This window comes from Oncorhynchus mykiss, unplaced genomic scaffold (assembly GCF_013265735.2).
Source record: "Oncorhynchus mykiss isolate Arlee unplaced genomic scaffold, USDA_OmykA_1.1 un_scaffold_120, whole genome shotgun sequence".
NCBI classification, from domain to species: domain Eukaryota; kingdom Metazoa; phylum Chordata; class Actinopteri; order Salmoniformes; family Salmonidae; genus Oncorhynchus; species Oncorhynchus mykiss.
This window is the reverse complement of record NW_023493661.1, coordinates 837,013-854,585: the sequence shown is the minus strand read 5'-3', so window position 1 is coordinate 854,585 and position 17,573 is coordinate 837,013. Positions and strand designations below refer to the sequence as shown.

The 17,573-nt window shown below is 48.1% G+C and overlaps 1 protein-coding gene across 1 annotated transcript in view; it reads right to left on the bottom strand.

Annotated features, from left to right (window-relative positions):
• LOC110512628 (voltage-dependent T-type calcium channel subunit alpha-1H-like) overlaps positions 1 to 17,573 on the bottom strand; it is a 155,197-nt gene that overhangs the window by 26,975 nt on the left and 110,649 nt on the right. The window contains exons 25-32 of the mRNA XM_036972119.1: positions 13,038 to 13,163; positions 12,687 to 12,776; positions 12,002 to 12,215; positions 8,576 to 8,727; positions 7,661 to 7,770; positions 7,286 to 7,419; positions 1,456 to 1,526; positions 1,077 to 1,155 (exon numbers count right to left, since the gene is read on the bottom strand). Coding sequence (XP_036828014.1) covers positions 1,077 to 1,155; positions 1,456 to 1,526; positions 7,286 to 7,419; positions 7,661 to 7,770; positions 8,576 to 8,727; positions 12,002 to 12,215; positions 12,687 to 12,776; positions 13,038 to 13,163 — 976 coding nt within the window. The remainder of the gene's footprint in view (positions 1 to 1,076; positions 1,156 to 1,455; positions 1,527 to 7,285; positions 7,420 to 7,660; positions 7,771 to 8,575; positions 8,728 to 12,001; positions 12,216 to 12,686; positions 12,777 to 13,037; positions 13,164 to 17,573) is intronic.

Genomic DNA, 17,573 nt, shown 5'->3' with positions numbered 1-17,573 from the left:
TCCAGCCCTACTCTCTAATACAGATTCATCCTATACTATTCTCTTCTCCTCCAGCCCCACTCTCTAATACAGATTCATCCTATACTATTATCTCTGTCTCTTCTCATCCAGCCCTACTCTCTAATACAGATTCATCCTATACTATTCTCTTCTCCTCCAGCCCTACTCTCTAGTAAAGATTCATCCTATACTATTCTCTCCTCCTCCAGCCCTACTTTCTAATACAGATTCATCCTATACTATTATCTCTGTCTCTTCTCATCCAGCCCTACTCTCTAATACAGATTCATCCTACACTATTCTCTTCTCCTCCAGCCCTACTCTCTAATACAGATTCATTCTATACTATTCTCTCTTAAAATCCCCCAGAGTAGAGAAAAAGACACGGTCAACTAAATACCTTCCAAAGTGTGTTAGAGAGAGAGAGAGGGAGAGACACAGAGGGAGAAACAGATATATAGAGAGAGAGACAGAGAGAGTAAGAGACGGAGAGAGGGAGAGACAGAGAGAGGGAGAGAGAGACAGAGAGAGGGAGCTGCAGAGAGAGAGAGAGAGAGAGAGAGAGAGGGAAAGAGAGACAGAGACAGAGAGAGAGAAAGAAAGAGACAGAGAGAGACAGACAGAGAGAAAGAGGGAGAGAGAAGGAGAGAGAGAGAGACAGACAGAGAGGGAGAGACAGAGAGAGAGAGAGACAGAGAGACAGAGAGGGAGATAGAGAAAGAGAGACATAGACACAGAGAGAGACATAGAGAGAGAGAGAAAGAAAGAGACAGAGAGAGGGAGAGACAGAGAGAAGGAGAGAGAGAGAGAAAGAGATTGTGAGAAAAAGTATTTGGTGATTCGTGACTGCAGTGGTGAGTGTATTCGCTGAAACTTTAACTGCGGCAGCAAGAGAGAGAGAGAGAAAGAGAGACAGAGAGAGGGACAGAGAATGAGACAAAGAGAGGGAGAGAGAGAGAGAGAGAGTGAGTGAGAGACAAAGAGAGAGACAGAGAGAGAGAGAGAGACAGAGAGAGAGAGAGAGAAAGAGAGAGAAAGAGAGAGGGAGAGAGGGAGGTAGAGATAGTGTGACTGACCCAGTTTCCCAAACAGCTCAACTCCCAGTGCTGCGTAGATGAAGAACAGCAACATGAAGAGCAGACCCAGATTCCCCACCTAGAGAGAACGACAGGATGTTAGATATTACACACACGGTCAGGTACAGTACACATACACACGGTCAGGTACAGTACACACACACACACACACACACACACACACACACACACACACACACACACACACACACACACACACACACACACACACACACACACACACACACACACACACACACACACACACACACACACTCACACACACTCACACACACACACACACACACACACACACACACACACACACACACACACACACACACACACACACACACACACACACACATGCGTACGTTACCTGTGGCAAAGCCTGCATGACCGTGTCCAGAAGAGCTCTCATCCCTGTAGCCATCTTCAACAGCTTCAACACTGAGGAGAGAGACAACACAACACTATAGCCATCTTCAACAGCTTCAGCACTGAGGAGAGAGACAACACAACACTATAGCCATCTTCAACAGCTTCAGCACTGAGGAGAGGGACAACACAACACTATAGCCATCTTCAACAGCTTCAGCACTGAGGAGAGAGACAACACAACACTATAGCCATCTTCAACAGCTTCAGCACTGAGGAGAGAGACAACACAACACTATAGCCATCTTCAACAGCTTCAACACTGAGGAGAGAGACAACACAACACTATAGCCATCTTCAACAACTCCAACACTGAGGAGAGAGACAACACAGCACTATAGCCATCTTCAACACTGAGGAGAGAGACAACACAACACTATAGCCATCTTCAACACTGAGGAGAGAGACAACACAACACTATAGCCATCTTCAACAGCTTCAACACTGAGGAGAGAGACAACACAACACTATAGCCATCTTCAACAGCTTCAACACTGAGGAGAGAGACAACACAACACTATAGCCATCTTCAACACTGAGGAGAGAGACAACACAACACTATAGCCATCTTCAACACTGAGGAGAGAGACAACACAACACTATAGCCATCTTCAACAGCTCCAACACTGAGGAGAGAGACAACACAACACTATAGCCATCTTCAACACTGAGGAGAGAGACAACACAACACTATAGCCATCTTCAACACTGAGGAGAGAGACAACACAACACTATAGCCATCTTCAACACTGAGGAGAGAGACAACACAACACTATAGCCATCTTCAACACTGAGGAGAGAGACAACACAACACTATAGCCATCTTCAACACTGAGGAGAGAGACAACACAACACTATAGCCATCTTCAACATCTTCAACACTGAGGAGAGAGACAACACAACACTATAGCCATCTTCAACACTGAGGAGAGAGACAACACAACACTATAGCCATCTTCAACAGCTTCAACACAGAGGAGAGAGACAACACTCCCTACTTTACCCCAAACACAACGGGGTGGGGGTGAGAGACAACACTACCTACTTTATCCCAAACACAACGGGGTGGGGGGGAGAGACAACACTACCTACTTTACCCCAAACACAACGGGGTGGGGGGTGAGAGACAACACTACCTACTTTATCCCAAACACAACGGGGTGGGGGGTGAGAGACAACACTACCTACTTTATCCCAAACACAACGGGGTGGGGGGGGAGAGACAACACTACCTACTTTATCCCAAACACAACGGGGTGGGGGGGAGAGACAACACTCGCTACTTTATCCCAAACACAACGGGGTGGGGGTGAGAGACAACACTACCTACTTTACCGCAAACACAACGGGGTGGGGGGGAGAGACAACACTCCCTACCTTACTGCAAACACAACGGGGTGGGGGTGAGAGACAACACTACCTACTTTATCCCAAACACAACGGGGTGGGGGGGAGAGACAACACTCCCTACCTTACCGCAAACACAACGGGGTGGGGGTGAGAGACAACACTACCTACTTTATCCCAAACACAACGGGGTGGGGGTGAGAGACAACACTCCCTACCTTACCGCAAACACAACGGGGTGGGGGTGAGAGACAACACTCCCTACTTTACCGCAAACACAACGGGGTGGGGGGGAGAGACAACACTACCTACTTTATCCCAAACACAACAGGGTGGGGGGGAGAGACAACACTCGCTACTTTACCGCAAACACAACGGGGTGGGGGGAGAGACAACACTCGCTACTTTACCGCAAACACAACGGGGTGGGGGGGGGAGAGACAACACTCGCTACTTTACCGCAAACACAATGGGGTGGGGGGTGAGAGACAACACTCCCTACCTTACCGCAAACACAACGGGGTGGGGGGTGAGAGACAACACTCCCTACCTTACCGCAAACACAACAGGGTGGGGAGGGGGGGGGGGGGGGAGACAACACTACCTACTTTATCCCAAACACAACGGGGTGGGGGGTGAGAGACAACACTCCCTACTTTACCCCAAACACAACGGGGTGGGGGGTGAGAGACAACACTACCTACTTTACCCCAAACACAACGGGGTGGGGGGTGAGAGACAACACTACCTACTTTACCCCAAACACAACGGGGTGGGGGGGAGAGACAACACTACCTACTTTATCCCAAACACAACGGGGTGGGGGTGAGAGACAACACTCCCTACCTTACCCCAAACACAACGGGGTGGGGGGGAGAGACAACACTACCTACTTTACCCCAAACACAACAGGGTGGGGGGGAGAGACAACACTACCTACTTTACCGCAAACACAACGGGTGGGGGTGAGAGACAACACTCCCTACTTTACCGCAAACACAACGGGGTGGGGGTGAGAGACAACACTCCCTACTTTACCGCAAACACAACGGGGTGGGGGGTGAGAGACAACACTACCTACTTTATCCCAAACACAACGGGGTGGGGGGGAGAGACAACACTCGCTACTTTACCGCAAACACAATGGGGTGGGGGGTGAGAGACAACACTCCCTACCTTACCGCAAACACAACGGGGTGGGGGTGAGAGACAACACTCCCTACCTTACCCCAAACACAACGGGGGGGGGGGGGGGGAGAGAGACAATACTCCCTACCTTACCCCAAACACAACGGGGTGGGGGTGAGAGACAACACTACCTACTTTATCCCAAACACAACGGGGTGGGGGTGAGAGACAGCACTCCCTACCTTACCCCAAACACAACGGGGTGGGGGTGAGAGACAACACTCCCTACTTTACCGCAAACACAACGGGGTGGGGGGGAGAGACAACACTCGCTACTTTATCCCAAACACAACGGGGTGGGGGTGAGAGACAACACTACCTACTTTACCCCAAACACAACGGGGTGGGGGGGAGGGACAACACTCGCTACTTTACCGCAAACACAATGGGGTGGGGGGTGAGAGACAACACTCCCTACCTTACCGCAAAGACAACGGGGGGGGGGGGGGGGGGGGGGGGGAGAGACAACACTACCTACCTTACCGCAAACACAACGGGGTGGGGGGGGGGGGGGGAGAGAGAGACAACACTCGCTACTTTATCCCAAACACAACGGGGTGGGGGTGAGAGACAACACTACCTACTTTACCCCAAACACAACGGGGTGGGGGGGAGAGACAACACTCGCTACTTTACCGTAAACACAATGGTGTGTGTGTGTGTGTGTGTGTGTGTGTGTGTGTGTGTGTGTGTGTGTGTGTGTGTGTGTGTGTGTGTGTGTGTGTGTGTGTGTGTGTGTGTAAAAACAAAACCATGTCTTTATTGTCACACACCAGATAGGTGTTGTTTAACAGGGTCAGTCATAGTAGTATGATAGGTGTTGTTTTACAGGGCCAGTCATAGTAGTATGATAGGTGTTGTTTTACAGGGTCAGTAGTAAGATAGGTGTTGTTGTACAGGGTCAGTCATAGTAGTATGATAGGTGTTGTTTTACAGGGTCAGTCATAGTAGTATGATAGGTGTTGTTTTACAGGGTCAGTCATAGTAGTATGATAGGTGTTGTTTTACAGGGTCAGTCATAGTAGTATGATAGGTGTTGTTGTACAGGGTCAGTCATAGTAGTATGATAGGTGTTGTTTTACAGGATCAGTAGTATGATAGGTGTTGTTGTACAGGGTCAGTCGTAGTAGTATGATAGGTGCTGTGTCTAAATCTAGTGATCCTCAGGGCTGTGTGTCTACCTCTAGTGGTCCTTCGGGCTGTGTCTACCTCTAGTGATCCTCAGGGCTGTGTATCTACCTCTAGTGGTCCTCAGGGCTGTGTCTACTTCTAGTGGTCCTCAGGGCTGTGTCTACCTCTAGTGATCCTCAGGGCTGTGTCTATCTCTAGTGATCCTCAGGGCTGTGTCTATCTCTAAGGGTCCTCGGGGCTGTGTCTACCTCTAGTGATCCTCGGGGCTGTGTCTACCTCTAGTGATCCTCAGGGCTGTGTCTACCTCTAGTGGTCCTCAGGGCTGTGTGTCTACCTCTAGTGGTCCTCAGGGCTGTGTGTCTACCTCTTGTGGTCCTCAGGGCTGTGTCCTCAGGACTGTGTCTACCTCTAGTTGTCCTCAGGGCTGTGTCCTCAGGGCTGTGTATCTACCTCTAGTGATCCTCAGGAGTGTGTCTACCTCTAGTGGTCCTTCGGGCTGTGTCTACCTCTAGTGATCCTCAGGGCTGTCTATCTACCTCTAGTGGTCCTCAGGGCTGTGTCTACTTCTAGTGGTCCTCAGGGCTGTGTCTATCTCTAGTGATCCTCAGGGCTGTGTCTGTCTCTAGAGGTTCTCAGGGCTGTGTCTACCTCTAGTGATCCTCAGGGCTGTGTCTATCTCTAGTGATCCTCAGGGCTGTGTCTACCTCTAGCGATCCTCAGGGCTGTGTGTCTACCTCTAGTGATCCTCGGGGCTGTGTGTCCCTCTAGTGGTCCTCAGGGCTGTGTCTACTTCTAGTGGTCCTCAGGGCTGTGTCTACCTCTAGTGATCCTCAGGGCTGTGTCTATCTCTAGTGATCCTCAGGGCTGTGTCTATCTCTAGTGATCCTCAGGGCTGTGTCTACCTCTAGTGATCCTCAGGGCTGTGTCTATCTCTAGTGATCCTCAGGGATGTGTCTATCTCTAGAGGTCCTCAGGGCTATGTCTACCTCTAGTGATCCTCGGGGCTGTGTCCCTCTAGTGGTCCTCAGGGCTGTGTCTACTTCTAGTGGTCCTCAGGGCTGTGTCTACCTCTAGTGATCCTCAGGGCTGTGTCTACCTCTAGTGATCCTCAGGACTGTGTTTACCTCTAGTGATCCTCAGGGCTGTGTCTATCTCTAGTGATCCTCAGGGATGTGTCTATCTCTAGAGGTCTTCAGGGCTATGTCTACCTCTAGTGATCCTCGGGGCTGTGTCTACCTCTAGTGATCCTCAGGGTTGTGTCTACCTCTAGTGGTCCTCAGGGCTCTGTGTCTACCTCTAGTGGTCCTCAGGGCTGGGTCTACCTCCAGTGGTCCTCAGGGCTGTGTCCTCAGGGCTGTGTATCTACCTCTAGTGATCCTCAGGGCTGTGTCCTCAGGACTGTGTCTACCTCTAGTAGTCCTCAGGGCTGTGTCCTCAGGGCTGTGTATCTACCTCTAGTGATCCTCAGGGCTGTGTGTCTACCTCTAGTGGTCCTTCGGGCTGTGTCTACCTCTAGTGATCCTCAGGGCTGTCTATCTACCTCTAGTGGTCCTCAGGGCTGTGTCTATCTCTGGTGGTCCTCAGGGCTGTGTCCTCAGGGCTGTGTCTACCTCTAGTGATCCTCAGAGCTGTGTCCTAAGGGCTGTGTCTACCTCTAGTGATCCTCAGGGCTGTGTCCTCAGGGCTGTGTCTACCTCTAGTGATCCTCAGGACTGTGTCTACCTCTAGTGATCCTCAGGGCTGTGTCTACCTCTAGTGATCCTCAGGACTGTGTTTACCTCTAGTGATCCTCAGGGCTGTGTCTACCTCTAGTGATCCTCAGGACTGTGTTTACCTCTAGTGATCCTAAGGGCTGTGTCTACCTCTAGTGATCCTCATGCTGTGTGTCTACCTCTAGTGGTCCTCAGGGCTGTGTCTACCTCTAGTGATCCTCAGGGCTGTGTCTACCTCTAGTGGTCCTCAGGGCTGTTTGTCTACCTCTAGTGGTCCTCAGGGCTGTGTGTCTACCTCTAGTGGTCCTTAGGGTTGTGTCCTCAGGGCTGTGTCTATCTCTAGTGGTCCTCAGGGCTGTGTCTATCTCTAGTGATCCTCAGGGCTGTGTTTACCTCTAGCGATCCTCAAGACTCTCATGATCCTGATGATGGTGGGGTTGATGGGTAGCGATGCGTTCATCTTCAGCTCCTCCAGAGTGATGCCCATGATGGACAGCAGCACTATGGCCAGGTCCAGCTGGTTCCACCTGGATACACACACACACAGACACTTTTGTGTCAAGATCCAATGACCGAGTGAGGAACAGTTTTTGTGTGTGTGTGTGTAGTGTGTGTGTGTGGTGTGTGTGAGTGTGAGTGAGAGTGAGAGTGTGTGTTTGTGTTTGTGTGTGTGAGTGTGTGTGTGTGTGTGTGTGTGTGTGTGTGTGTGTGTGTGTGTGTGTGTGTGTGTGTGTGTGTGTGTGTGTGTGTGTGTGTGTGTGTGTGTACCTGTCTTTAAAGAACCTGTGCAGTCCGAAGGCCACTAGTTTCAGCAGGGTCTCGATGATGAAGATACAGGTAAACAGGTAGTTACAGTACTTCAGAGCCTCCTCCAGATACTGGACACACACACACACACACACACACACACACACACACACACACACACACACACACACACACACACACACAGAGAGACACACACAGAGACACACACACACACACACACACACACACACACACAGAGACACACACACACACACAGAGACACACACACACACACAGAGACACACACACACACACACACACACACACACACACAGAGACACACACACACACACACACACACAGAGACACACACACACACACACACACACACACACACACACACACACAGAGAGAGACACACACACACACACACACACACACAGAGACACACACACACACACACACACACACACACAGAGACACACACACAGAGACACACACACACACACACACAGAGACACACACACACAGACGCACACACGCACACACACACACAGAGACACACACACACACAGTTAGTACCTCCAGTAGAAGTAAGAAGGTTCCAGAAGACCCAGACAGAATACTATTAGAGTTATATAGTATGACCATCAAGGTTACCAGCGGTTGGTTGATTTTCATACTTTCCTTGTTGCTATGGTTACCAAAGTTACCCAATTTCAGTGTGGTTGTTATAGTTACCAATGTACGGGATTACTTCTGTTACCCGAGGCTGGTTGTCGTGTGGTTACTATAGTTACCTGAGGCTGGTTGTAGTGTGGTTGCTATAGTTACCTGAGACTGGTCGTGATGTGGTTGCTATAGTTACCTGAGGTTGGCTGTAGTGTGGTTGCTATAGTTACCTGAGGTTGGCTGTAGTGTGGTTGCTGTAGTTACCTGTGGCTGGTTGTAATGCTCCATGCTCATGGTGACGACGTTGATGCCGATGATGATGGTGATGAAGAGGTCCAGGTAGTGGCTGGTGCACAACGTGTGGATGGTGAGACGCACGGGGGAGTAGTCTGCATAGTAGGGTCTCTGTTGGGCCTCTGGAACACACACACACACACACACAACACACACACACGCACGCACGCACACACACACACACACACACACAGTCAGAACACCTACACGTAGAGAGAGATACACACAGGTGTGGCACGTACAGAGGACCAGAGTGACATCACCAGAGACATTACTGAGGGAGTTGACATTCAGTAACAGACAGTAACTGTGCCATCATCAGTAACAGACAATAACTATGACATCATCAGTAACAGACAGTAACTATGAGATCATCAGTAGCAGACAGTAACTGTGACATCATCAGTAACAGACAGTAACTGTGACATCATCAGTAACAGACAGTAACTGTGACATCATCAGTAACAGACAGTAACTGTGACATCATCAGTAACAGACAGTAACTATGAGATCATCAGTAACAGACAGTAACATCATCAGTAACAGACAGTAACTATGACATCATCAGTAACAGACAGTAACTGTGACATCATCAGTAACAGACAGTAACTATGAGATCATCAGTAACAGACAGTAACATCATCAGTAACAGACAGTAACTATGACATCATCAGTAACAGACAGTAACTATGAGATCATCAGAAACAGACAGTAACTGTGACATCATCAGTAACAGACAGTAACTGTGACATCATCAGTAACAGACAGTAACTGTGACATCATCAGTAACAGACAGTAACTATGACATCATCAGTAACAGACAGTAACTATGACATCATCAGTAACAGACAGTAACTATGACATCATCAGTAACAGACAGTAACTGTGACATCATCAGTAACAGACAGTAACTGTGACACCATCAGTAACAGACAGTAACTATGGGACAGATATGGTTTGGGAGTTGACATTCAGTCAATTCAGTCAGAAAGTGCAAATTCAATTCAATGATTGAAAAAAAATAAAAAAAATCGCCCTAATTCAAAATAATGGAACCATTTAAAAATGTTTTTACAATTGATGCTGATGTTGATATTGAATGAACCCCCAGCCCTGCTGAGACAAACTGGACAAACACGTGAGGTCATCCCAACGCCTGCTGGACTACCGCTTAGTGGCGTTGTGATTACTGAAGATTACTTTTCTATTGGTCAACGGTTCCAGCTATGTTTCTGAGTCTGCTGCCCATCAAACCATGTTTTCCCGGTACACCACCGACGATACCGTCTCATGTTTTCCCGGTACACCACTGACGATACCGTCTCATGTTTACCGGTACAGTAACACCGACTGCATCGTACCGTAGTGTTTGTTAGAGAGATGATGCTGCTGTCGGTGTATAGACCTTAATCATGCATGTCCCAACGATGGGCCGACATCATGCCCACATTCAGAGCTAATGTAGCTAACGAAGCTTACGTAGCTAACATAGATAATGTAGCTAACATAGCTTCTATAGCTAACGTAGCTAATGTAGCTAACGTAGCTAATGTAGCTAACATAGGTAATGTAGCTAACGTAGCTAATGTAGCCAACGTAGCATACATAGCTAACGCAGATAGCGTAGCTAATATAGCTAATGTAGCTAACGTAGCTAATGTAGCTAACGTAGCATACGTAGCTAATGTAGCTAATGTAGCTAACATAGCTAATTTGGTGTCCTGTGTGAATTGAAGTATGCTCCCTCTAATTATCTCTCTCTTCCTCCTCCCGGAGGACCTGAGCCTTTGGGACCATGCCTCAGGACTACCTGACCTGATGACTCCTTGCAGTCCCCAGTCCACCTGGTCGTGCTGCTGCTCCAGTTTCAACTGTTCTGCCTGCGGCTATGAAACCCTGACATGTTCACCGGACCTGCTGTTTTCGACTCTCTCTCTCTCTCTACCGCACCTGCTGTCTCTAACTCTGAATGAAAAGACAACTGAGATTTACTCCTGAGGTCGGGTTGTAGCAGGGTTTATACTGTAGAGATATCAGCTGTAGCAGGGTTTATACTATAGAGATATCAGCTGTAGCAGGGTTTATACTATAGAGATATCAGCTGTAGCAGGATTTATACTATAGAGATATCAGCTGTAGCAGGGTTTATACTGTAGAGATATCAGGTCAGCTGTAGCAGGGTTTATACTGTAGAGATATCAGCTGTAGCAGGGTTTATACTGTAGAGATATCAGCTGTAGCAGGGTTTATACTGTAGAGATATCAGCTGTAGCAGGGTTTATACTATAGAGATATCAGCTGTAGCAGGGTTTATACTGTAGAGATATCAGCTGTAGCAGGGTTTATACTATAGAGATATCAGCTGTAGCAGGGTTTATACTGTAGAGATATCAGCTGTAGCAGGGTTTATACTGTAGAGATATCAGCTGTAGCAGGGTTTATACTATAGAGATATCAGCTGTAGCAGGGTTTATACTGTAGAGATATCAGCTGTAGCAGGGTTTATACTGTAGAGATATCAGGTCAGCTGTAGCAGGGTTTATACTGTAGAGATATCAGGTCAGCTGTAGCTGGGTTTATACTGTAGAGATATCAGGTCAGCTGTAGCAGGGTTTATACTGTAGAGATATCAGCTGTAGCAGGGTTTATACTATAGAGATATCAGCTGTTGCAGGGTTTATACTGTAGAGATATCAGGTCAGCTGTAGCAGGGTTTATACTATAGAGATATCAGCTGTAGCAGGGTTTATACTATAGAGATATCAGCTGTAGCAGGGTTTATACTGAAGAGATATCAGCTGTAGCAGGGTTTATACTGTAGAGATATCAGGTCAGCTGTAGCAGGGTTTATACTGTAGAGATATCAGCTGTAGCAGGGTTTATACTATAGAGATATCAGCTGTAGCAGGGTTTATACTATAGAGATATCAGCTGTAGCAGGGTTTATACTATAGAGATATCAGCTGTAGCAGGGTTTATACTATAGAGATATCAGCTGTAGCAGGGTTTATACTATAGAGATATCAGCTGTAGAAGGGTTTATACTGTAGAGATATCAGCTGTAGCAGGGTTTATACTGTAGAGATATCAGGTCAGCTGTAGCAGGGTTTATACTATAGAGATATCAGCTGTAGCAGGGTTTATACTATAGAGATATCAGCTGTAGCAGGGTTTATACTGTAGAGATATCAGGTCAGACCTCCCTCTCTAAGGATCCATGCAGTAACTGGGGAGGATGGGTGGGTGTTGCTGGGTAGGGTCATGCAGCCTCATGCAGTCTACTGTCACAGCCCTCACTCTGTCTGTCTGTCTGTCTGTCTGTCTGTCTGCTTCTCTCCCCCTCTCCATCCGTTAGGTTATGAAAGCAGGCAGTGCTCAGAAAAATAAACTACAGACCGGCACCATCCTTCTCCTTACTCCTGCGCTTTTTCTCCAGGATTTTGAGCCTCTTCTCTTCCCGTAGCCGCTGCTCTTCCTCTTCCTGGTCCTGACGACACTTGTGGAAGTTCTCGACGACCACGCCCACGAACATGTTGAGGACGAAGAAACTGACGATGAGGAGGAAGGAGATGAAGTAGAGGAGCATCCACGGGTTGTGGTTCCTCACCGGCTGGAGGAGGGAGGGAGAAGGAGAGGAGGAGAGAGAGAGAGACAGAGAAACAGACAGAGAGAGAGAGAGAGAGAGAGAGAGAGAGAGAGAGAGAGAGAGAGATAAACATTCAGTGTGTGTGTGTGTGTGTGTGTGTGTGTGTGTGTGTGTGTGTGTGTGTGTGTGTGTAGGGTTAATATACCCACGTAGATGAACTACAGTCTCAGGGCTCTGGCTCACTGTCTGTCTGGGACTGACTCCAAACTCAGCCTACCTGCAATATGGGTGTGTGTCTGAGGTGTGTGTGTTCCCTCTGCACACTGAGTCACACAATCTCCTGAAATATACCTGGTAGTCTGACTGCATCCAGACCATCATACAGGAGAGGAGAGGAGAGGAGAGGAGAGGAGAGGAGAGGAGAGGAGAGGAGAGGAGAGGAGAGGAGAGGAGAGGAGGGGAGGGGAAAGGAGGAGAGGAGAGGAGAGGAGTTACCTGCTGGTCTACTCCCACTGCATCCAGGCCATCATACATGATGTTGACCCATCCATCCTTACAGGACAGCACGAACAGAGACATCAGCGCCTGGAATACACAGACAGTGTTCACACACACACACAGTGCTCTCTCTCACACACACACACACACACACACACACACACACACACACACACACACACACACACACACACACACACACACACACACACACACACAGACACACACACACACACAGTGTTCACACACAATGTTCACACACACACACACACACACACACACACACACACACACACACACACACACACACACACACACACACACACACACACACACACACACACACACCTGTCCCAGGTTGTCGAAGTTGTATTTCCTGCGTGTCCAGCGGTAGTTGGCCAGCAGACAGTCTGACTTGGTGGTGATGTTTCTGGTGTCCAGGCCTTCACAGAGGTAGAATTTACCCTTGAACAGCTGGACCAACCAGGGGACAGAGAGGACAGGGGACATGAATAACACTACTGACTACCCCTTAAACAACTAGACAACTAGACAAAACCAACCCAGGGGACAGAGAGGACAGGGGACATTAATAACACTACTGACTACCCCTTAAACAACTAGACAACTAGACAAAACCAACCCAGGGGACAGAGAGGACAGGGGACATTAATAACACTACTGACTACCCCTTAAACAACTAGACAACTAGACAAAACCAACCCAGGGGACAGAGAGGACAGGGAATAACACTACTGACTACCCCTTAAACAACTAGACAACTAGACAAAACCAACCCAGGGGACAGAGAGGACAGGGAATAACACTATGGACTACCCCTTAAACAACTAGACAAAACCAACCCAGGGGACAGAGAGGACAGGGAATAACACTATGGACTACCCCTTAAACAACTAGACAACTAGACAAAACCAACCCAGGGGACAGAGAGGACAGGGGACATTAATAACACTACTGACTACCCCTTAAACAACTAGACAACTAGACAAAACCAACCCAGGGGACAGAGAGGACAGGGGACATTAATAACACTACTGACTACCCCTTAAACAACTAGACAAAACCAACCCAGGGGACAGAGAGGACAGGGGACATGAACAACACTACTGACTACCCCTTAAACAACTAGACAAAACCAACCCAGGGGACAGAGAGGACAGGGGACATTAATAACACTATGGACTACCCCTTAAACAACTAGACAACTAGACAAAACCAACCCAGGGGACAGAGAGGACAGGGAACATGAATAACACTATGGACTACCCCTTAAACAACTAGACAACTAGACAATACCAACCCAGGGGACAGAGAGGACAGGGAACATGAACAACACTACTGACTACCCCTAAAACAACTAGACAAAACCAACCCAGGGGACAGAGAGGACAGGGGACATTAATAACACTATGGACTACCCCTTAAACAACTAGACAACTAGACAAAACCAACCCAGGGGACAGAGAGGACAGGGAACATGAACAACACTACTGACTACCCCTAAAACAACTAGACAAAACCAACCCAGGGGACAGAGAGGACAGGGGACATGAACAACACTACTGACTACCCCTTAAACAACTAGACAACTAGACAAAACCAACCCAGGGGACAGAGAGGACAGGGAATAACACTATGGACTACCCCTTAAACAACTAGACAACTAGACAAAACCAACCCAGGGGACAGAGAGGACAGGGGACATGAATAACACTACTGACTACCCCTTAAACAACTAGACAAAACCAACCCAGGGGACAGAGAGGACAGGGGACATGAATAACACTACTGACTACCCCTTAAACAACTAGACAAAACCAACCCAGGGGACAGAGAGGACAGGGAATAACACTATGGACTACCCCTTAAACAACTAGACAAAACCAACCCAGGGGACAGAGAGGACAGGGGACATTAATAACACTATGGACTACCCCTTAAACAACTAGACAACTAGACAAAACCAACCCAGGGGACAGAGAGGACAGGGAATAACACTATGGACTACCCCTTAAACAACTAGACAACTAGACAAAACCAACCCAGGGGACAGAGAGGACAGGGAATAACACTACTGACCCCTTAAACAACTAGACAACTAGACAAAACCAACCCAGGGGACAGAGAGGACAGGGAATAACACTACTGACTACCCCTTAAACAACTAGACAACTAGACAAAACCAACCCAGGGGACAGAGAGGACAGGGGACATTAATAACACTATGGACTACCCCTTAAACAACTAGACAAAACCAACCCAGGGGACAGAGAGGACAGGGAATAACACTACTGACTACCCCTTAAACAACTAGACAAAACCAACCCAGGGGACAGAGAGGACAGGGAATAACACTATGGACTACCCCTTAAACAACTAGACAACTAGACAAAACCAACCCAGGGGACAGAGAGGACAGGGAATAACACTATGGACTACCCCTTAAACAACTAGACAACTAGACAAAACCAACCCAGGGGACAGAGAGGACAGGGGACATTAATAACACTATGGACTACCCCTTAAACAACTAGACAAAACCAACCCAGGGGATAGAGAGGACAGGGAATAACACTATGGACTACCCCTTAAACAACTAGACAACTAGACAAAATCAACCCAGGGGACAGAGAGGACAGGGCACATTAATAACACTACTGACTACCCCTTAAAACTAGACAAAACCAACCCAGGGGACAGAGAGGACAGGGAATAACACTATGGACTACCCCTTAAACAACTAGACAAAACCAACCCAGGGGACAGAGAGGACAGTGAATAACACTACTGACTACCCCTTAAACTACTAGACAACTAGACAAAACCAACCCAGGGGACAGAGAGGACAGGGGACATTAATAACACTACTGACTACCCCTTAAACAACTAGACAACTAGACAAAACCAACCCAGGGGACAGAGAGGACAGGGGACATGAATAACACTATGGACTACCCCTTAAACAACTAGACAACTAGACAAAACCAACCCAGGGGACAGAGAGGACAGGGAATAACACTATGGACTACCCCTTAAACAACTAGACAACTAGACAATACCAACCCAGGGGACAGAGAGGACAGGGAACATGAACAACACTATGGACTTCCCCTTAAACAACTAGACAAAACCAACCCAGGGGACAGAGAGGACAGGGAATAACACTATGGACTACCCCTTAAACAACTAGACAAAACCAACCCAGGGGACAGAGAGGACAGGGGACAATAATAACACTACTGACTACCCCTTAAACAACTAGACAACTAGACAAAACCAACCCAGGGGACAGAGAGGACAGGGGACATTAATAACACTACTGACTACCCCTTAAACAACTAGACAACTAGACAAAACCAACCCAGGGGACAGAGAGGACAGGGAATAACACTATGGACTACCCCTTAAACAACTAGACAACTAGACAAAACCAACCCAGGGGACAGAGAGGACAGGGAATAACACTACTGACCCCTTAAACAACTAGACAAAACCAACCCGGGGGACAGAGAGGACAGGGAATAACACTATGGACTACCCCTTAAACAACTAGACAACTAGACAAAACCAACCCAAGGGACAGAGAGGACAGGGAATAACACTACTGACCCCTTAAACAACTAGACAACTAGACAACTAGACAAAACCAACCCAGGGGACAGAGAGGACAGGGGACATGAATAACACTACTGACTACCGCTTAAACAACTAGACAAAACCAACCCAGGGGACAGAGAGGACAGGGAATAACACTATGGACAATAAAATGCAAATGAATTACTTAAAAATCATACAATGTGATTTTCTGGATTTTTGTTTTAGATTCCGTCTCTCACAGTTGAAGTGTACCTATGATAAAAAAAATTACAGACCTCTACATGCTTTGTAAGTAGGAAAACCTGCAAAATCGGCAGAGTATCAAATACTTGTTCTCCCCACTGTACATATGAGATGAGTAATGTAGGGTATTGTCACGTTCGTCGTAAGAAAGAGCGGACCAAAGAGCAGATGCTATAGATAGAGTATATACATATGAGATGAGAGTGGACCAAGGAGTCGAGTTCCACATATTTATTACAGTGAAAGTTCAAAACAGCAAAGAATTAAAGAACGTGCAGTACGTAGCGCACATAGGCACTAAACAAAACAATTGGAGGCAGGTGGGAAAAAGGGACACACTAAGTATGCGATATACAGCTGCCTCCAATTGGGAACCATACAAACACACCAACATAGAACTATAATAACTAGAAAACCCCCCTGACCTATTACACCATAGAGAACCCGAGGGCTCTCTATGGTCAGGGCCCCCCCCAAAGGTGCGGACTCCGACCGTAAAACCTGAACCTAGATGGGGAGGGTTAGGATGGGCAACTAGCGTCGGGGCCGGCTCCGGCCATGAAGCCGGGCTGAACGCCATGCCTGGACTGGGCACCAGGCGAAGGAAGCTCCGGGCCGTGGACCGTCAATGGAGGTTCCGGGCTGTAGACCGTTGCTGGAGACTCAGGGCTGGTGACACACTCTTCAGGGCGAGTGCGGGGAGCCGGCACAGGACGTACCGGACTGGGGAGGCGCACTGGAGGCCTGGTGATGTATACGCAGAGGAACTTAAAATGTTCCACCTTCTCCACTGCTGTCCCTTCGATGTGGATAGGGGGGGTGCTCCCTCTGCTGTTTCCTGAAGTCCACAATCATCTCCTTTGTTTTGTTGACGTTGAGTGTGAGGTTATTTTCCTGACACCACACTCTGAGGGCCCTCAACTCCTCCCTGTAGCCCGTCTCGTTGTTGTTGGTAATCAGGCCTACCACTGTAGTGGGGCTGAGAAAACACCCTTGTGGGGCCCCAGTGTTGAGGATCAGCGG